This window comes from Myotis lucifugus, unplaced genomic scaffold (genome assembly GCF_000147115.1).
Source record: "Myotis lucifugus unplaced genomic scaffold, Myoluc2.0 scaffold_84, whole genome shotgun sequence".
Lineage (NCBI taxonomy): Eukaryota > Metazoa > Chordata > Mammalia > Chiroptera > Vespertilionidae > Myotis > Myotis lucifugus.
The window spans coordinates 2,899,396-2,920,974 of NW_005871132.1; the positions used below are offsets into that span (position 1 = coordinate 2,899,396).

The 21,579-nt window shown below is 34.4% G+C and overlaps 1 protein-coding gene across 16 annotated transcripts in view; it reads right to left on the reverse strand.

Moving 5' to 3' along the window:
* Positions 1 to 21,573, reverse strand: part of GSK3B (glycogen synthase kinase 3 beta) — a 179,095-nt gene extending 157,522 nt beyond the window's left edge. For 15 of the 16 annotated variants that reach the window (XR_002829820.1, XR_002829819.1, XM_014457738.2 and 12 more), the window contains exon 1: positions 21,047 to 21,573. Coding sequence is in view for 14 of the 16 variants with exons in the window: in XM_014457738.2 (XP_014313224.1) it covers positions 21,047 to 21,134 (88 nt within the window). In the remaining 2 variants the exon portion in view is untranslated. Of the gene's footprint in view, positions 1 to 13,371; positions 13,453 to 21,046 lie in introns of all 16 variants that reach the window. The other variant, XM_023755766.1, reaches the window with a different exon arrangement.
* Between the last annotated feature and the right edge of the window lie 6 nt (positions 21,574 to 21,579).

Here is a 21,579-nt window from a genome sequence, read left to right on the forward strand (position 1 = left end):
GTTAAATACCACCTATACACTGAAAGGTTAACAGTAAGTCAATACAACTATCTCCGCCCCCCCCACACCTTTCTTTTTTCTCTTTTTCTCTTATCTTTAATCTTACATTTCTTTTTATAATGAATGCACTTTATATTTTTAATTTTTACAAAGAGTATTTTTATTTTGAAATACTCTAGCTCAAAAGCCAAAGATTGAACTTGTGGGGAAGCAGGAGGACTTTGCAGCACAACTTCCAAACTCAGTACATCTTGTTACTTAACATTCTCTACAGACAAATTGAAAATAAATAAACAATATCAGCTTCCTTTGGGAAATTTCACAAAAAGTTTATGGACTTGAGCATCAACAGACCTCGTTTAAAATCCACAATAAGCTATGAACCTTAAGCAAATTATTTAACCTCTCTGAAACTCAACTTCCTTATTTGTAAAATACTGATACTGTAACAATTCTTATTTCTCAGGACGATGATAAGCACTATGTTAAAAGGATAGAACATGTAAACAGTATAAAATATAATAAATGCTAATTCCTTAAAAAAATACATACAAACTGTAACTCAATAGCAAATTGATATTAAAATCATGCTGTGATTATACATTTTTCAATAGTTAATGGATCATTCTCACTTTCAATTTAAATTCAATCAAAGCCAAAAATACCTCCCCAAAAATAAATTATCCTGCCTTTTGAGAGATCCCAAGCCTAGAAGTACTGTGATACAAACATTTTTATTGTCTCTTCATTACTGAATCTATCCTACTTGACTTTGTATCCTCGGGAGTCTAGCAGAGTGCAGAGCAGGAAGTTGGCCTAAGTGTTGGATGAATAAATGTGGAGACCTTGGAACATCTAACACTCTGTCTAATAAGTCCCATTATCACTCAAATCTAAAAGCCTTCACACAAAGCTGTGGTGCTCATTAACATTCAACAACAGTTTTGATTTCAACAAAGCAATCATGCAACAAATTTCATCCAACTCCCTTCCTCACAATATCTTATTTCCAAACACACGTACCTAAAAACACAAAGTCCCTGGGATGAATCTTAAAGTCAGAGAACAAGAGAGTTCTTAAACCTTAGCTCCCTCACAAGGGTCAATAAGGTCAGAATGTCACAGCAAGCTAAAAGGTTTTTCCTGTACTTATTAGTCTTTCTTGGTATTCATTCAGCAGTAGTCAATAAAGGATGTCATAAAATTAAGTTAATAATGAAATAATCCCTGTTTGGGGATTATTCAGAAAAAATTTCAGAAATTCCAGCTTGTCTATAAATTTAATTGCTTTACTAGACCTACAATGAACAGCCATACTACAAACAACTAAGGAACCCTAACTTTCTGTAAATACTTCAATTTCACCTCCACCATGAATAAAGCATTTAACCATTCTACAAATACTGAGTGCTCACTACTGATTATTCAAATAATCCCACAAAGTGCCAGGCATTGTTCTGAGCTCTGGGAACACACAATGAACTAAGGAAACAAAAATCTCTGCACTCACTGGAGTTTATATCTTAAAATGGGGAGGCAGGAAGAACAGAAACAAACAAAATAAGTTAATTACATATAACAAGGTGCTAAATGCTTAAAAATGCAGAAAAGGGGAATGGAAAATACAGGGTCAGGGAGAGTAGCTGCAATTTTTAAAATAAGGGGTCAAGCCCTAGCCAGTTTGGCTCAGTGGATAGAGCATTGGCCTGCGGACTGAAGGGTCCCAGGTTCAATTCTGGCCAAGGGCACATGCCTGGGTTTTGGGCTTGATACCCAGTAGGGGGCATGCAGGAGGCAGCTGATCAATGATTCTCTCTCATCATTAATGTTTCTATCTCTCTATCCCTCTCTCTTCCTCTCTGAAATCAATAAAAATATATTTAAAAAAAATAAATAAAATAAGGAGTCAAACTGCAAAATAAACCATACACAGCAAAAGAACTATAAAATAAGTAAGTCTTTATAGAATTACATTTTAAAATCTTGATGATAATGGGAGAGGCTCTCTATGTGTGGAAGCAGGGGGTATATGGGAAATCTCTCTATCTCCCCCTCAATTTTGTTGTAAACCTAATACTGTTCTAAAAAATAAAAAGTATTTTTTAATTAAAAAATAAAATAAGAGGTCAAAGAAGGCCTCACTGAGAAAACCATTTTAATGCGTTCTTAAAGATGAAACTAACATAAAACTAGCACACATTCTAGTCCTACACAGATCAGACTCATTAGCATAGCAGCAATCTGGTGAACTAATTTTCTCGATTCCTGAAAAGAGTAAGAGCAAGAAAGACTCAGAAGATTTGAGAAAAACCAATTCTCAAGAAGGTGTAACAATACCTCCTCCTTAGTTCCCTCACAAGAGTCAATAAGGCCAGAATCTCACCCTCCCACTCCCCTTCCCCCTCCTCCCCTTCTCCTTTCCCCTCCTCCTCCTCCTTCTTCCTCTCTCTCTTTCCCCCACCCACCTCTTTCTCTTCTTCATTTATGATAAAACTTCATTGCCAGCAACCACAAAATTAACATTTAAAAGATTTTGTTATTTTGCCATTGCCAGGCTTCCAACTTGAGTTACTTAAGCTTAACTTTCTATTCTTTTCCACTTCTAACACCCAAAAACACCAACAAATTAGCAGAAATCAAACACCATGCTTCATTTAAATCCCCATTTTATTGATTTTCGGGAGAGAAGAAGGGAGAAGAGGGGAGGAAGGGAGGTATGGAGGGAGGGAGAGAGAAATATCGATGTGAGAGAGATAACATCAATTGGTTGTGTCTAGCAAGAGCTCCAACCTAATACCAAACCGGAAACCTAGGCATATGACCTCACCAGGAATCGAACCTGCTTCCTTCATGTGGAATGGATGACACTCTAACCAACTGAACCACAGTGGCCAGGGCTAATCCCTATCTTATATGTTCACAACAAGTTACTTTTAAATTTAAATTGCTACTACTGGAATTCTATTTTAAAGGTGCTTAGGGGATTTACTGTTCAGGAATCAAGAAACAAATACTTTTGCAAAACCAAAGGACATTTTAAAAAATAACTTAGGTTTCTTGATAGACAATATATGTTTAGTAAAAAAAAAAAAAATAAAACTAATATATTTGAATAACAGGATTATAAGTATAACTGGATTATAAGTATAAATATACATATTTTGAAGAAACTGTTTTATCTCTATATTGTTGCAGTCAATGCAATTACACTGCACAGACTTATTAACAATGTGCTGTTTTACTCATTCTTATGAATTTATTCCCATGTTAAATATTCTTCTACGTCATCATTTTTAATCCTACTGCATAAATACCATAGAATTATTGAAAAGATTAAATAAGTGTACTGTACAGCATGGTGGAAGCACTACTTAAGTAGTTTTATTATTATTAGTCCCAGGCTAAAATTTTCATAAACACACATGTATATCTAAATTTGTGCACATACCCTAAATTTTTTTTTCTTAAAATAAAGTCCCAGAAGTATAACTCATACTCTTCTGAAGTACTCTCCAGAAAGAATATATAAATTTATTTTCCTTCAGCAACACATCTCCCAAAACCCTGTCACCAACTATTATATTTTTAATTTTTGCCAATGTGATTGGAGAGCAAGGGTATTTTTGTCTCATTTTATTTTTGTGTTTCATTATTTATACTAAATTGAACACTCTTTCTTTCACGTGTTGACTAGTTTTATTTCTCCTTATGTGAACTGTCAAAATATTTTAAAGTGGCCAGGCCGATGTGGCTCGGTAGTTGAGAATCAAACTATGAATCAGGAGATCACAGTTCAATTCCTGGTCAGAGCACCTGCCCAGGTGGCAGGCTCTATCCCAAGAAGTGGGCCTGTAGGAGGCAGCCGATCAATGATTCTGTCTCATCATTGATGTTTCTTTTCTGTATCTCTCTCCCTCTTTCTTCCTCTCAATAAAAATATATTTAAAAAATAATACACTTTTATAAAGAGAATTATATGCATTCATTCCATAACTCTCAAGTTAGCATCTTTCACTAATATTTTAAAAACAAAAACACGACTGCGAAAGTCTAAGAGGGGGTTAGGGTTCAAATTAAAGTCTTTAAAACTACCTAATTATGCATCACAGCATCTCCATTAATACATTTATTTAAAAGAATAGAGCATTGACATGAAAAATGTTCACAATATATTAACAGTGAAAAGGGAACACAGAACAGTTTGTATAGCATGATCTAGTTATAATTTATATGGTGAATATTTAATACAGAATTGGGAATATTTAATACAGAATTGGGAAGAAGAGAGAACCAGTCGCTGTCCTAGGTGCTAGGAACCCAGTGGTGAGCATGATAGGCAAGATCTTTTCCTGTTTTCCTAGAGCTTACATTGAACTCTGATTGTTAATAGATATCCTGACTTTATTTGGATTTACTTTTAGTATTAAGCCACAATATATTACAACAATACAATTTTTCTCAATTGCTTCCCAAATATAACTTTGAATCTAAGGAAAGTAAAAAGGAATATAGCTAACATACTACTTTCTGGATTTTAGAGCAGGAATTATGATACAGAAAATTCAGGAAGTTATACACACACACACACTATATATGTATACACACTAGTATTAATGAAAGAAAAAAGTCTCAAAATCATTTTTGTCTTATTTATACTCAAATTCTTTTTCATTATCCAAATCTAAAGTTCAATTGAAATATATTTCATTAAAATGTTAAGCTGCAGAATATTGATATGATCCCAATTTTGTTTAAAAAACATTTGTAGTAGTATATATAAATGCTATACACTCCTAAAAAATGTCTTGAACTAACTTACCAGAAATTTCTGGAGATAGGCATAGGCGGAAAGTGGACAGATGGGAATCAAGAAAACTTTATACTTTATTGTGTATGCTTCTATACTCTTTGAGTATCTGTGGTAAAATAACATCTTTATGATAAAAATGAGAAATAAAATATTTTAAAGTTTCACTGCCAGAAGAAAAACCAGGCATTTGGGCCCATCAAAATTTCCCTATATAGCACCTTAATGTCCATCTATATGGAATTGCGTGAATAAAAAAATCATTGCTATACAGGTATAAAAAGCAGTGAGGAAGAGCTCCATACACTGTGATTTCCAGGATTTTTGTTTAGTAAAAAAACACAAGGTGAAAAATAAAGTATAAGTTTTATCTAAGAAGGAGAAATATGAATAAATATACATACATATTTTTAAGTAATCCAAAAGTAATATAATTGATTACCTCATATTATAGTTTTGGAACCATGTAAATATTTTAAATAGTTATAAAACAAAATTAGATCAAAATGCAAATAGGTTACTGCTAAAAATTGACAGCAAAATGAAGTATATATCAATTGACTTAACCTCAGAAAAATCATTTTAAATGATTTTAAGAAGTAATTCAACTGAAAATCCCTAGAATTTAAATTGCAAGAATTCTTAAACTGTTTTCAGCAACCATTTTCTACAATTTCAAAATAGCAATACTACTAATACATATACGGATATATGTAAATAATAAAGCAAGACATTCACTACTCTCAAGATTTCAGCATAAAAGAGCTATACATATAAAGCTTAAAAAATTAAAGAGAAAATTCTAAACCCCTAATCTTAAAAGCAAATTTGGAAATATTAGTGTGAACTCATGGTGTTTGTTTCTCATTTAAATATTCATACAATAAATTCAGCAAGTTACAGAATATAAAATCAAAACAAAAATCAGCCGTATATTTTTATACACTACCAATATTCTGAAAAGGATATTAAGAAACAATTCAGTGTACAGTAGCATTACAATTTTTCAATTTATTAGTACTAATTAGGAATAAATTTAATCAAGGAGGTATAATACTTGAAAACTATAAAGCATTACTGAAAGAAATTAAGGAAGACTTAAAAAAGAGAAAGACATCCCATGTTCACGGATCAGAAGGCTTAATATTGTTAAGATGTGAATACTAACCAAAACAATGTATAAAGATTCAACAAAATCCCTATCAAAACCCCAAAGTCCTTTTCTGCAGAAATGAAAAATGGGATCCTAAAATTTGTATGGCAATACAAAGGATTCTAAATAATAATAACAATAATGAATATATCATTAAAGAAGCCAAGTTGGTCTACTTAAACTTCCCAATTCAAAACTTACTACAAAGCTACAATAATCAAGAGAGTATACTACTGGTGTAAAGACAAAAATATAGATCAATGGAATAAAATTAAGTGTCCACAAATAAGCCTATGCATCTATGGTCAACTGATTATCAACAAAGGTGCCAAGACCATTCAATGGGGAAAGAACAGGCTCTTCCACAAATGGAACTTAGACAACTGGACCCTCACCTTACACCACATACAAAAATTAACTCAAAATGAATTAGGGACCTAAATATGAGAAATCGATAATAATAAAAGCATAATATGCTAATTAGACCGGACAGCCAGATGACCTTCCAGAAGAAGCAGGGGCTGCGAGTGCCGTGGCTGCAAGGGCCGAGCCCCTTGCATGAATTTCGTGCATCGGGCCTCTAGTAAGACTATAAAATCCTTAGAAGAAAACATATGGGTAAACCTTCATGACTGGATTTGGGAATGCTTTTTCAGACATGACACCAAAAACACAAGGAGGAAAAAAGAAGTACGGTAGGTATATTCAATTTCATCAAAATTTAAAACTGTGTATCAAAGAACACTAGCAAGAGAATAAAAAGACAGCCCACAACATGGGAGAATGTATTTTCATATCATATATCTGATAGCGGTCTAGTATCCAGACTATATAAAGAACCTTTACAACTGAACAAAAAGACAACCCACTTCAAAAAAGACGAAAGGACTTGAAAAGACATTTCTCCAAAGGAGATATACAACAAGCCCATGAAAAGATGCTCAACAGCATTAGTCATTACGGAAATGCAAATTAAAATCACGATATCAGTTCATACCAACTAGGATATCCATTATCAAAAAATGGAAAAGAACAGGTTTTGGAAAGGATGTGGAAAAATCGGGACTCTTATACACTGAAGTGTAAAATGGTACAACCACTGGGAAAACTGTTTTTCAGTTCCTCAGTAAATTAAACGTAGAATTACCATGACCCAGCAAATCCATTCCTAGGTAAATACCCAAGAAAACTGAAAATTGTTCAAACAAAAACTTGTACACAAATAGTCAAAGCAGCACTGCTCAAAACAGCCAAACTCTGGAAATAACCCATCAACTGAGCAGATAAATAAAATGTGGTATATTCAGACAATGGAATATTATTCAGCCATAAAAAGCCATGAAATACTGATATATGCTACAACATGGATGCACCTTGAAAACATTATCCTAAGTGAAAGAAGCCAGATACAAATACAAACAGCAAAATTAAAGCTATTTAAGAGGTTGAAGTATTCAGTAAAAGAACCCATATTGTTTATTTATATTTCTCACTGTCTGGGAAAGCTCTTAAATTGATATATTTAAATGCACTTGTACATCAAGTACATATTGTCTTAGAGACACAAAAAAAGTTCCTGTAAAAATTAAAAACTTCATAAATCCCCACAATACAATTACAAGTCTAAGTACATCCATAATGATGGAGCCGGGCCTGTTCATATTTAAATACTGTCTCTTTACATTATCTCTTGCAGGATAAGCTACTTGGTAAAAATAAAGAAATTTATTTGTCAGGTTTCATTGTTCTAAATCTCTCTTCTATACTCTCCAAATAAAATCCTGGAAGGATTGGGGGTATTGTAGTAGCTGGACAGGTTCAATGTTTCAAAGGTACTATGCTTACTAACTAGTGCAACCTAGCACATGAGTTCTTTCATTCATTCAGCTATACATCCAAAGAGTTCAGAACTACTCAGCATTAAGCACACAGTATAAGTGCTATATCTCTGCCTCTTTCCTTTTCCTACTATTGTTCTTTCATATTTAAAGAAAAGCCTAGGTTTAACTTTATAATTTCTTTTATCAAAACTTAAATGTTCCGAGAAACATCAGTGATAGCTTGATGACCTAGCAAGTCTATACCATGTTAACCACCATGTATATAGTATTCATCTAACTACCATAACAAATTGCCTTTAACTCAAATATGTATTAAATGACCCAATACAGAAAGCACTGTGCTCCACAATGCAAAAATACAAAGCTGAGGATAATATTTTTTGCCATACTAGAATTTATAATTCCCTAGAGAGAGGCAAAAACAAGTTAACTAGAATACACAGAATAGAAAGAGGAGGATAGAGGGTGCTACAGGAGTCGCATGCAATTGCCTTGGGGTAAGACATGGAAGACTAAGTGGCTGAGGTTGCCTTTGGGACTGTGAAAGCTGGATATGTCATTGAAACAGCAAGGGAAGAGAACATAAGACAAAGAATAGACTAATGAAATTCCATCAGGACCATGACAATGACAACATCTAACAAGCATATCAATAAGAATTTCAATGTACACTTTAACAGTTGTGCTAAAATATGGGAGAAAAATTATTACCTGATATAGCAAGCACATGACAAAGCAATGAGACAAATCAATTAAGTGTTTTAAAACCACATACACTTTATAATAGACTATATGATCAGACAGAATGACAACAATATTACAGAATAACATAATTCCTGAACAATATTTTAAACCTTCACTGTCCAATAACCACTATCAACATATGAGCACTTAAAATGTGGCTACTCCAAATTAGGAACAACTATAAGTGTAAAATATCCAATAGGTTGTAAAGATTTAATACCAAAAAAGTAAAATATCTCAGTAAATTTCAACTTGATTACATGTTGAAATAATATTTTGAATACATTGGATTAAACAAAATATGTTATTTAAAATTACACATGTGACTCACATTTGTGCCTTGCATTATATTTCTATTGAATAGCTCTGGTTTAAACAATTGCTTAATATTAATATTGTTCAGATTTATGTACTTGCTTCATATTGTTTCTTCATGTTGGTATCACTATAATCATTTGATCATAGTGATACAATGTAACATCTCAAAACATGTATGCCTCAGTGTCTAGATACTGAAAGGTGAGAAACCAACCAAAAAAGTTTGTCAGCTTCTTAACTAGCATTTCGGAGGAAATATAGAAAAAACAACCAACTAATAACTTTTTCAGATACATTTACCAAGCAGTTAATACTCTGGGCACTGGTGGCTGACGTCATGAGATTATGTTAGGTAAGAACTACTTAGTGATACAAATACATGGGATCTAGGAAAAAGGAGAGTGGGCACTAAAGAACAATTAAAGAAATCAGAAGATGACAGCTGTACAGCAAGACCTGCAGAAGAATCAGGCCAGATCCCAGTAGTAAGACGAGGACTCCAGGAAAAAGGAAAATTAGAGAGGGTGGGGCAGAATCTACAGAATGCCTGATAAAACTTGAGGGGGAAAAACCAAGATTACGATCATTGCAAACTGTGCAAGAAAAGATAAATGGCAACAATAAAGTATTTTTAAAAAAATAAAAGCAAAGAAAATGCGATTGTCACTTTGAAAAGTTTCATAGTTCCTTAAAATATTAAACAGGCCCTAGCTGGTTTGGCTCAGTGGATAGAGTGTCGGCCTATGGACTGAAGGGTGCCTGGTTGGATTCCGGTCAAGGGCACATGCCCAGGTTGCAGGCTCGATCCCCAGTAGGGGGCGGGCGTGAGGCAGCCGATCAATGATTCTCTGTCATCATTGATGTTTCTATCTCTCTCTCCCTCTCCCTTCCTCTCTGAAATCAATAAAAATGAAATCAATCAATTTTAAAATATATATTAAACAGAATTACCATACAACCTAGCAATTCCACTACTAAGTATACATCCAAAAGATCTGAAAATGTGTCCACACAAAAACATGTTTACAGATGTTCATTATTCATCCTAGCCAAAAGGAGACAGCAATCCAAATGTCCATCAATTAATGAACGGATAAACAAATGATGGCATTTCCATACAATGAAATATTATTTATTAATAAAAGAGAACAAAGTGCTGCTGATAAATGCTATACCATAAATGAGCCTATAAGACATTATGGAAAATAAAAGAAGCCAGTCACAAAAGGTCACATATTATATGATTCCATTTATATAAAATGTCAAGAATAGGAAAATCCATACAGAGTAATTAGTGGTTGCCTAGAGCTGGGAAGAAGGGGAATGTGGGGAATGACTGCTAATAGGTACAGGATTTCTTTTAGGGGTAATAAAAAATGTTCTAAAATTAAACTGTAATGGTTACATGACTCTGTGAATACACTAAAAACCACAACTTTTTGAATCAATTTTATGATATGTGAGTTATATATCAATAAAACTGTTTTATAAAAGGAAATGTGATCATCGTACACTACTTCCTTCTGCTAAGAATATTGCTTATTATCTAGGTATTGAGTATTAATCATTTAAGTTATAACTTACATAAATAATGATAAACTAAAAATAGTGGTATAATTATATTAGCATGATAGCAAAAGGAAAATGAGAATGACAATAAATAGTATCTACTATAATGAAAAGACAATAAATATTTAAAAATAATTGTAAGAAATAGACAAAGAGTATACTAATTAAAAATATGATAAAAACTACTAGAGGAAACAGCCTCTGGGAAATAAAAATGGGGAATAGGAGACTGGCTTCCATAATAAGACTTTTTGCACTATTTGATTTCTTTCAATAATATTAGTATATTACTTTATAAAAATAAAAAATAAAATTTTTTTAAATGACAAAAGAGTGCTTGGTTTACGAGCAGAATGAAACCGTGCGCTCTTAAAGAGGTAAAAGGCACAGGCTTCATTGACATTGACGCACTCTGCGCCTCTGATCTCTCAAGAGAACAGGTTTTTTCATCTAAGATGTTAGAAAAATGGAAAGTTAGAGGAAAAAATTACCCTTTGTCTTTTTCTTTACCATAAAATAAGCAACTATTTCCAGAAAAAACACAGATATTATCTACCTGACACTACAGATCATTTTTCAAACACAGTAAGAAGTATTTTAAATGTGCTACTAAGTGTTCATTGAATGCATTTTACCTCTTATTGCCATGAGAAGCATTCTCTTAAGTTCACTTACTCCCCATCTAATGCACATTCAGAAAATAAAGATTTAATAATCTAAAACATTTAGATTTAGTGATAAAAAGCAACAGCAATTTTCTAGAGTAACTGATTTAATTTTTGTCTTAATTCTAGCACTCTTATGCTAAAGCCAGGGTCAATTCAGGTATGTATGCAACAAAACATAATTTCGTACTAGAACTAACCTATAAACATTCAGATTATACATAAGAAATTGGGCCCTGGCCAGTGTGGCTCAGTTTGTTGGGCGTTGTCCTGCACACTGAAAGGTTGCTGGTTCAATTCTGGTCAGGCCAGGTTGCTAGCTTAATTCCCAGTGGAGGCAACGCAGGAGGCAAGCCCATTGATGTTGGGCTCTCACATCAATGTTTCTCTCTTCTACCTTCCTCTCTCCCTAAAAACCAATAAACAGAAGGAAGGAAGGAAGGAAGGAAGGAAGGAAGGAAGGAAGGAAGGAAGGAAGGGAGGGAGGGAGGGAGGGAGGGAGGAATTGGAATGCTGGCTGTCTCCAGGAAAGGAAACTGGTAGTTACAGAGCAGGAGCAAGAGGAAGACGTCACTGAATACCTTTTAAATTCTGAATCGTGTGAGTAAATTCTATTTTTTAAAGCAAAATATGTAAATAAGCATGTAACTGTTTATCATACAACATCCAATTAATAATATTTTGGTGGTTACTACATCCTATACAGTAAAAGCCTAATATGCAAATCGACCGAACAACAAAACAACTGGTGGAATGACCAGTCGCTATGATGTGCACTGACCACCAGGGGACAGACGCTCAACCAGGTGCTGCCCCCAGCCCACAGGCCCCAGGCCAGCCAAGGTGAGTACCAGCAGGAGGCCCCGATCACCCAGCCAGTTGCCCCACAAATCGGCCCTGATTGCTGGCCAGGCCTAATGATCCTACGTGTGCACGAATTTCGTGCACCAGGCCTCTAGTATAAACATGATATATGTATATACATACAATTACATTTACTATTGAAACCATACCAACTCAAAGCATCCCTCTTCCTTTAAGAATTGAAATAATGTATATAGTGTCAAAGCACTGAAATTCCATTAGAACAGCAGATGAAATGTAATACTATCAATCTGATGACAAGCATAACTTTAGTACCTCCAAATATTCAGGTGCAGCCTCTACAAACTCAAAAGTCTAAGAGTAGTAATTTGATGCAGCTCAGTAACTTCAACACAAATCATGAAAAAAGTGGTTATCAATGTAAATGATTTAACTGATTTTAAGAAATAATGAGTAGGGGGGGAAGTTGGGGGTTAATGAGGGGATGAGGACACATTTGTAATACCTTAACCAATAAAGAAATAAAAATAAATAAATAAACAATGAGTAGAGAGAATCACATTTTTAAGATAGGTTAGCCTTCTTTATAAAGAAATCAAAAACAACCTTTTAAATCAAATTAGCCAATTAAGCCCCTAAGAATTTCTTAGACATTCAGAAAAGAAAAAAGTACTTTGCCAAGACTGTCCTTTTTCTTCAGATCAACAATTAAGATACCCACTTTTTTGCCCTGGCCAGTGTGGCACAATTGGTTCTAGAGTGTCATTCCATATACCAAAAGGTCGACTCCTGGTCAGGGCAGCACATACCCAGGTTGTGGGTTAAATACCCTGTTGGGTGGGTACAGGAGGCAACCAATCAATTAAAAAAAAAAAAAAGATACCTACCCTTTTCAATTCTCATTACATAGGCCATACAACATGTATTTGGTAAAGTTACTCTCTAATAACCAATCATAATTCATAAGAAAGCTTAAATAACTCCATGCAGTGCCTTCAAGTATTCCACAAATCGAAAATATGGGCAGGTGAATATCTAAACAGCAACTCCATATATGCCACAGAAAAAAAACTAGGACAATAAACCTTAAATCAGATAAAATGCTGTGTCTGAGTAATAAATGTAGATGGACAGTCAGGGTAGTGTGGCTCAGGTGTTGAGCATCAACTCATGAACCAAGAGGTCACTGGTTGATTCCTGCTCAGGGCATATGCCTGGGTTGTGGGTTCAATCCCCAGTGGGGGGCATACAAGAGGCAGCTGATTGAAGTTTCTCTCTCATAGATGTTTCTATTTCTCTATCCCTCGTCCTTCCTCTCTCTCTAAAAAAATCAATAGAAACATGTTAAAAACAACAGCCCAATTAAATGTTTTTTATTAAATGTAGATGGAAAATGGAAGAAAGAATTGGAAACAATACTATGAGTTAGCATACTGAAGACTTTAGTACCTTTATCCATATCACTGAAATTCAACTAGAGTTGGTCAACCAGACAGAGATGAGATGACCCAGTTCTTTTTTTCATTATTTCTGTGACCAACAAATTTAGAGAATGTTTGATATGAGAAGTTATTACAGAACCCCAGCTATCCAGAAGAGACTTTCCTGACTCCTACTATTTTAACAGAGAGTGAAGGTAGTATAAATTAACCTTCTCTAGATCAACATTTTGAACAATTATCATGATGATTTCCCCTGGAGCTGTGTAAACCTACACTAAGTAATCCCAATATGCTTGTTTTCCTGAACTGTCAGTCTATTCTTTTTGGCAGTATCAGTATCCATTCAGTCTCTTCTAATTTTCAATTTCAGAAAACCAGACAACTGAATGAATTAGAACTGTGTTAAATAATAATAAAGAAGTTTAAATAATAGCCTAAAAACCAACCTATGAGCAAACTGTATACATCATTTATTTTCTGGGGATTTCAGCTGCTCAGAAGCTTTCTTGCTTTATTTCCTGATTCCCAAAAGGTGATATTTCAAATAACCCAATTCCAACTCCACATTGATGCATAGCTGTTATTCTTTAAAAAACAAAAAAACCCTGCAGGTACAGTTCCAGACCTAACAAATGTCCAAAAGATACTTAACTAACTTGTTCATTGGTTGTGTACATGCAAGCAAAAAAGAAGAAAAAGAACACATAGAACACTGTACATCCTGTAAGAAAAGATGGAGATAAATAATAATCCTTAATAATGGCTAATTTGGAGAATCACATTCTAGTATCACCTAGAAATATAAATACATATATACACCAGATTTATTTATAATCAGTATTTTTCAATAAAAACCAGTGCTCTGAATGAACATTAAACAAAAAAATAGCATATATTACTTATTTTTTTTGTTCTGCCATAAGCCCTAATATTTTCATTTTCAATGTTTTTCTTCATAAGTTTTCCCTAAAATCTTAAAATAATTGAGGATTTTTTCCAATGTTAACTATAAGTATTTAAGTACTATATCTGCTATCAGGCATTCCTGAAACTAATTTCAAAAGCAGTACTAATAATGAAAGTCACTGCTAAATTATCCTAAAAGCAAAAAGCATTTTAGCTTATCTCTGGAATCGTAGTGTTAAGGTAAGAAGCAATCCATTCTCTATAACATACAAATAAAAAACAAGGGCTCTAGAATCAGAATGCCTGGGTTTGAATTCTAACACGGCAACTTACTGGCCAGGTAATCGTGAACAAGTTGCTTTACCTCTCTGAATCTCATTTACCTCATCTATAAAATGGGGATAACAGTATTAGCTACTTTGTAGAAATGTTGTAATGATTAACTGTTGTAATACAAGTAAAGAATTTGGCAGAATACTTAGTACACAGTAAGCATTCAATAGACATATCCCATGTCAATCAATTATTAATGTACTTTAATTAATGTACTTTAATTAATACTGTCTATTAGGGTAACCTATTTATTTTTTGCTTTCTAACCCAAGGATTTCAACATGCTACAATTAATGATAATGAAAAAAATGTAGTACTAACGTTACTGCTTTATACCAATGTTACTAATATATTTGCCTGCCTGCCTACCTACCACCTCTCTGGCTTTAGGGCATGCCTAGCCAATCTGTAAACCTGTAAATTTATCTAAATTATACCATCATCTGAAATACAAGTTACTAGAAAAATAGTTACTCCTTTGTCAGAAATGTTCACTTTTTATTATTAAATTGATTTAAAAGGACAATCAAGAAATTAACAATTCTAGACTATGTTAATAAGGGAACATATTAATGAATCATATCTGTGCCACTGTTGGAAATGGTACCCTGGAGACACAAGGAAAAGCTGGGCTTTGGCTGTGGTGCTCAATGGTTAGAGTGTCATTCCATGCATCAAAGGGTTCTGAGTTCAATTCTGGTCAGGGTACATTCCCAGCTTTTGGGTTTGATTCCTGGTTGGGACCCTTATGTGAGGCAACCAATTGATGTTTCTCACATTGATGCTTCTCTTTCTCCCTCACCCTCTCCCTTCCTCTCTCTAGAATCAATGAAAAACATATCCTTTGGTGAGGATTTTTTTTTTTTAAAGAAAAAGTTGGTTTGACACAATTAGTTTTTTAAAAATTCATCATTTTGCCTCAATCTGATCAAACCAAAATGCTTCTAAGAAAACTATAAGATAACTGTAAGATTATAAATACAAATAGAATTAAGATTCAACCATTTACAAATTTTTTACTTGCATACCCTTTGAAAGTAAACCTTTCTCCCCAAAACATAAGCAGAGTGGGAAAGGGAACTGTAAACTAGATTCCAAATCAACGAAGTTTTATCTTTATACCTTGTACCAGACCAAGTACATTACAGACACAAGTATACATTGACATAATTTAATGAATGTTCATTATTTGCTGAGTAATAACTCATTTTTAAAAAACAAAAATAAAAACTCTATAATAAATAGAATATCGCTTTATTGTGTCAACTTAGTGGTAGCAAACTTTTGGGAAAACAAATTGTTCTTTAACTCGGTCAATTTTTCTTTGCTGTTCTATTCACACAGGCCTTTATATAAATGTACATTTCTATATCAATTTAACCAATTTCAAAGATATTTATATAATCAAGAAAGATTTGTATGACCCAAGATAGAAACAAAGATTGCAACCTCTTTGCTATGCCCGAACCAGCTGGGCTCAGTGGATAGAGCGTCAGCCTGCAGACTCAAGGGTCCCAGGTTCGATTCTGGTCAAGGGCATGTACCTTGGTTGCGGGCACATCCCCAGTAGGGAGTGTGCAGGAGGCAGCTGATCGATGTTTCTCTCTCATTGATGTTTCTAACTCTCTATCCCTCTCCCTTCCTCTCTGTAAAAAATCAATAAAATATATATTTTTTAAAAATAATAAAATAAAATTAATGAACCATGAAGATACTATGTACTTGAAATCATGAAAGATTCCCTTTGCACAAACCCCCTCAAAAAATGGTAGAAAATGATGCTAAACATTACAACAAATTCATTTATTCATAGTGATTATGTTCTTGGTAGTACAGCATCTGGGAAATCAGGTTGGTCCTGTTAGTACTAGCATCTACTCCTGTCACACCCACGTGCTCTGCCCTTCCATTCTCCATTGTAGGGTGGAGCATAAGAGATACTACAGTCTCACAGCCTGCCCATCCCCATCCCTGTCTTACAGTCCCATGAGTCTTAATAAAAAAACAAACACACTAGCACTCTAACAAATTCATATTTTAAAAGTATGGAACTACTATGGCAACAGTGACAGCACATGCATGTTTCACAGCCTTCTCTATACATTCAGCACATGCAAAAATAGAGCTCCCCCAGCCTAAGAATTTGCTGACACTTCCAAAAATTGCAAACTTCTCCAAAACAGTATCTCATACCTGCAACTCAAGTTCAAAACAGGGGGCAAACAACACAGGATGCAAGTACTAACTTTCAGTTATGAGAAGATGTCACCTCATTCTCTGAATGCAATTCCCAATCAACCATAAATTGATTTGGAAATCTCTGTGTTCCCTTCAAGTTTTCCCCCAGTACCTGTGCCTCAATTCACAATGAGCCGTTTCTACCAGTGCATGCAATATGATAATATGAAATTCTCATATGAAGGTCTTAGTGTTTTAAGAACTCTGGAAAGGTCTGATTGGGAAAGAAATGAAAATAAGGTTCTAGTTTTCAGTCTCACACATGAGCTCTTTTCCAACATCAACATGGATAATCTAGAAATTGGCTAAATTCTAAACCTAATTTTTGGGTGTCACAAAGAGATTATTCTCCCTTGGGAATACAGGAACTCTAAGTTGCCACCTACTCTTTGGTTTTAATCACCATAACTAAATACACAAATACTATTAATCATTCTCTCATTACTAAAAACAATTTTGATCTAAAAATGTTTTATATGAGGAAATAAGTAATACTCAACTTAATTCCCTCTTTCCAAATCTTCTCTTTAAACCTAGGCAACTAGCTAAATTTTCACCAATAGTATACCAAAGGGATTTATTATTAATATTTTAACCAAAATCACCATAGACAGGGTCCTTATTTTCTCTATGTTGAGTATAGTATCAAGTGATTCTACAAAAGGAACTGTATAGCTATTAATATTTATTTAATAACATTTGAATCTAGATATAAACAAAAAGAAATGTTGGCTTCACCATCGTAAATAAAAAGAAATATTTTTAAAATACTGATTTAAACTTGCAATGAATGCTTAGTTCAACAAAAAAGTCAAAACAATTTGTTATAAAATCAACTTTTAATGTCTGCTGGTCCTTCACAAACCAAGTGAAGGCTGCTATTATTATTACCACTATTTTAAATGTGCAGTTTACCTGAAAATAATCATATTTATGAAAAGTTTTAAGTTGTACCAAAGGCTAAAGGCTATATAAAATACCTGAAATTTTAAAATCACAGTTTAGTGCCAAAAATATTTTCATTGTTTTCAAATAAATAAACATGGAACTATAACTGGGTTTTTCAAGTGCAAAGCTATTGAATCTACATTTTAAAAATTGTCTTTTTTAGAAATTTAATGGAAAGCATTTAAATGAAAACCTTAGTTTACTACTTCCAAAAATAAATCAACATTTTTAAGTGTAGAAAAATTAGAAACTGTGCAATTAATAGGCTGGAAAGTTAAATATCATTGCCAGTAACCAATTATGTTTGCTGAATTTCAAGGGAACCTATTGTATATTAAACTTTTAAAAAGTGAACTCATCTACCCTCTCATCTCAAAACTTTCTCAACTTTCCCATTACAACCAACAATTTAACTTGCAGTCAACTCTTCCAGACCAGTAACATCAGAATTTATTTTTAACTCCTGACTCCTTCCCAAATATTCCCCTTCAATCCAATACAAAGTCCTGCCAGTTCTTCATTCAGTTGTTCTCTCAAATGTGTTCTTTTCATCCCATTTTCACATTTTACTTTATACTCCCTCATGATTCACAACACACCCTTACTATATCCCTAAAAGGGCTCTAATGACTTGACTCTAATCCATCAACTCAGCTGCCCAAATGATCTTCGAATATCTTGGTTCAGCCATATACAATAAATTCCACTATCTCTTGAAGCTCAACCAAACTCTTATAGGCAGGCCCCTTCTACCCTCCATCAGCTATTAACGTATTTTCCAGATTCCACCTCTCATTTTCCTATTTAGACTCCTTTAATTCAGATTTACCAACTTGCTTGGTAAATACAAAAATCATTTACCTGTCGTAAAAAAAACCACCATCTCTGTACCTCTGTCCAATCCTTCCATCGAGAAGCCTGTATGCTTCTGTATCAATTGAAGTTATTGCCTCCTTTACCACCTGTCTTAAAACACACTTCTGCGGAAGTCTTCCCTCTCTAACCCATCTGCCTCACCTCTTTATTCCCTGTTCCTCTGAACAAAGCATTCTATTTGTATTTATAATCTTACAGTCATCTTGGTAGTGTCTTCATATTTTGTCCTATAATCTGCCTCTACTACTAAATGATAAGCTTTTGAGGACAAGGACTACATTTTCTTATGTATCTCTCTCTTGAACAGGGGTACCTGAACACTAGCACTCTAACAAATATTTAATGATTTCCCTTTCTTCTAAAATGTCCTTAAAGTCAAGGTTGTCAAAAACAATTAGCATTGAACTCCAACTTTTTAAATGTTAAGTTGATCTATATGATAACAGAAAATTAAACATTTTAACCTACACTTTACAAGAATTACCTCATCAGTCAACATCCACATTATCAAGAATTAAGAAGTCATTTTCAAAGAAAATCCTGGGGATAAAATAAAATGTCCAAAATTTTAACATAAGCTATTTTATTTTGCTTTCTGAAACAGAGCTAATATATTAATTACCTAAAATTGATTTTGAGTGGTTTTTAAACTATATTACCAAGATGAAAAAACAAACACCCCAATAGCACAAGAGGCTCTAAAGTAGCTATTAGAAGATTTGCTTCATCATAGCTGAAAATTACCCTAGAGTTTTTAAATATTCCTTTCAAATGATCCCATGAAGTGCTTAGAAAGCTTGACCCTTCCCTGAAGATGCATCATCAGCTTCCCTTTTCACATACCCCTGCATTCTGCACTAGCTAGTCACCACCCCACAAACCCCACTCCAAATTAACTTTCAAAAATAACCTCCCATTCAGCTATTACCTCAGACTACCCTTTGTCAGGTAAGTTCCAAAAGCCAACAGAACTGAAATCCTGAATTCAACAAGAATCATTTTATGTTCCTTAAGGATATAATCAATTTCACATAACAGCATATATTTCTAAAAAAAAATCTCAGTTCTTCAGTTCTCTCCTTCTAGGCAACAAAATAGTTTTTCTTTGCCCTCGTGGGATAAGAAACTATAATTTTTGCCAAATTCTGGAAATATTTTTAAATACGCTGTCATTAAATAGCACATAAACAAATCCACAAGTAGAGATACATCAGAACACTGGACACTTAGTATACCAAACACCTCAAGAACACAGACTTTCAGCACAAATCTGGGACAAGAGTACACTCTAGCAACAACCCTGAACACAGCCCAAATATCCCTATTATATGCAGGACCACAGCGTTCTGCAATACCTATGATGGAAAGGTCTAAATCCATATTCTCACAACTAAATCCATAGTTTTATCTAAATGTGACAGAAAACCAATGCAAGAGCATTTTAAATAATCCTAAGGGGACCCCTGACCTCCATCTATCATTTAACAAGTACAAATGCAATGGCACCCAAAACTGAACTTAAATGACAAGTCAGTAACAATTAACATTCAACTTAGTATTTGGCAACATGACAATACAAACCTCAATCAAAAATTGGACCTACTCCCAAATTACCTTTTGACTAAACATAAATTATATAGTAGTAGACAGGTAATGTCAAAACGGGAAGGATCAAAGATAACATATTAAACCACTTACCCAATTTAAAACCATGCAAATAGAGATACTACTGCTGCTGCTGGGTATCAGCAGTTCCCACTAGCCCCTCGTAAAGGAAGGAATCAATACTCGCCTCCCAACGTGAACGCCCGTTACTGAACAAGTTCATCTCAGGATTTAGAACAAATACTTTGTATAGTCACACAAGCAAGAAAGAAATGTCAGGCAACTGTAACACTCCGTCTCTCCATTAAGTATATACAAAACGATGGAAACCCCTGAGACCTGATCTAACTAAAATACCCCTCATTGCAAACGACATAAAATGAGCAACAATACATCATGTTGTTTATGAATCAAGTCTTGTCCTTTCTCCAAAAGGATGAGCAAGTCAACACTACCATCGCTATTTTAACGCGGAAATACTCCAGCACTTAACACAGCTGACTACCAACAGCCAGGCAAGTAGAAGAAAATAAGTTGCAAATCAAATCGTCCACACAAAAATCGTATTCTCTCAACTCAAGGTTAATGAGACCGGAGGAGGGGGGTACGGGGGAAGAAAAGAGGGAGCTGCTTCCTCCTTGCAGACAGGTTCTTGCCCATTTCCATCACATCTGATGGCTGTATCGGGAGGTCTAAGACCTGACGACCCTGGCATTTCCAGGTTTCCTATTTTAAGGATGCAGCGGAGAAGGGTGGAGAAGAAAATCAATACTTACTGCTAACTTTCATGCTGCCAAACGCCGAAGGCTGCTGCACTGGCTTGCAGCTCTCCGCAAAGGAGGTGGTTCTGGGCCGCCCTGACATGATCGCTCCCTTCCTGAATCACCTTCTTTTCCTTCCTTCCTCCTTCTCTTCCTTTTGTTGTATGTTGGGATGTTAGGTTAATGACCAAAGCAGCATTAAGTTCTCCCACAAGAAAAAGAAAAAGACTTCGTTCTCTTGCGTTTTTTTCCACTCCTTTTGTATAGCTATTTAAAAAACGAGCGATGTATTTCTCCTTCAAGACAGATCAGTATGGGTATTTAACATAGATGATTTGAGACTAGGGGGGAAAAATACAATTCATTCCCCTCCCTTTCCTTGGAGGGGAGAAAAGGAAGGGGGGGCGGGAAGAATCCTAAAAAAAATATATATATATATATATATCACGCGAAACGGGGACAAATACTTGATTGAAAATAAGTACTTTGAATATTCTATTTTCCTCGGGGATTTTTTTTCCGAGTCAATGTTGAAGGGAAGCGGCGGA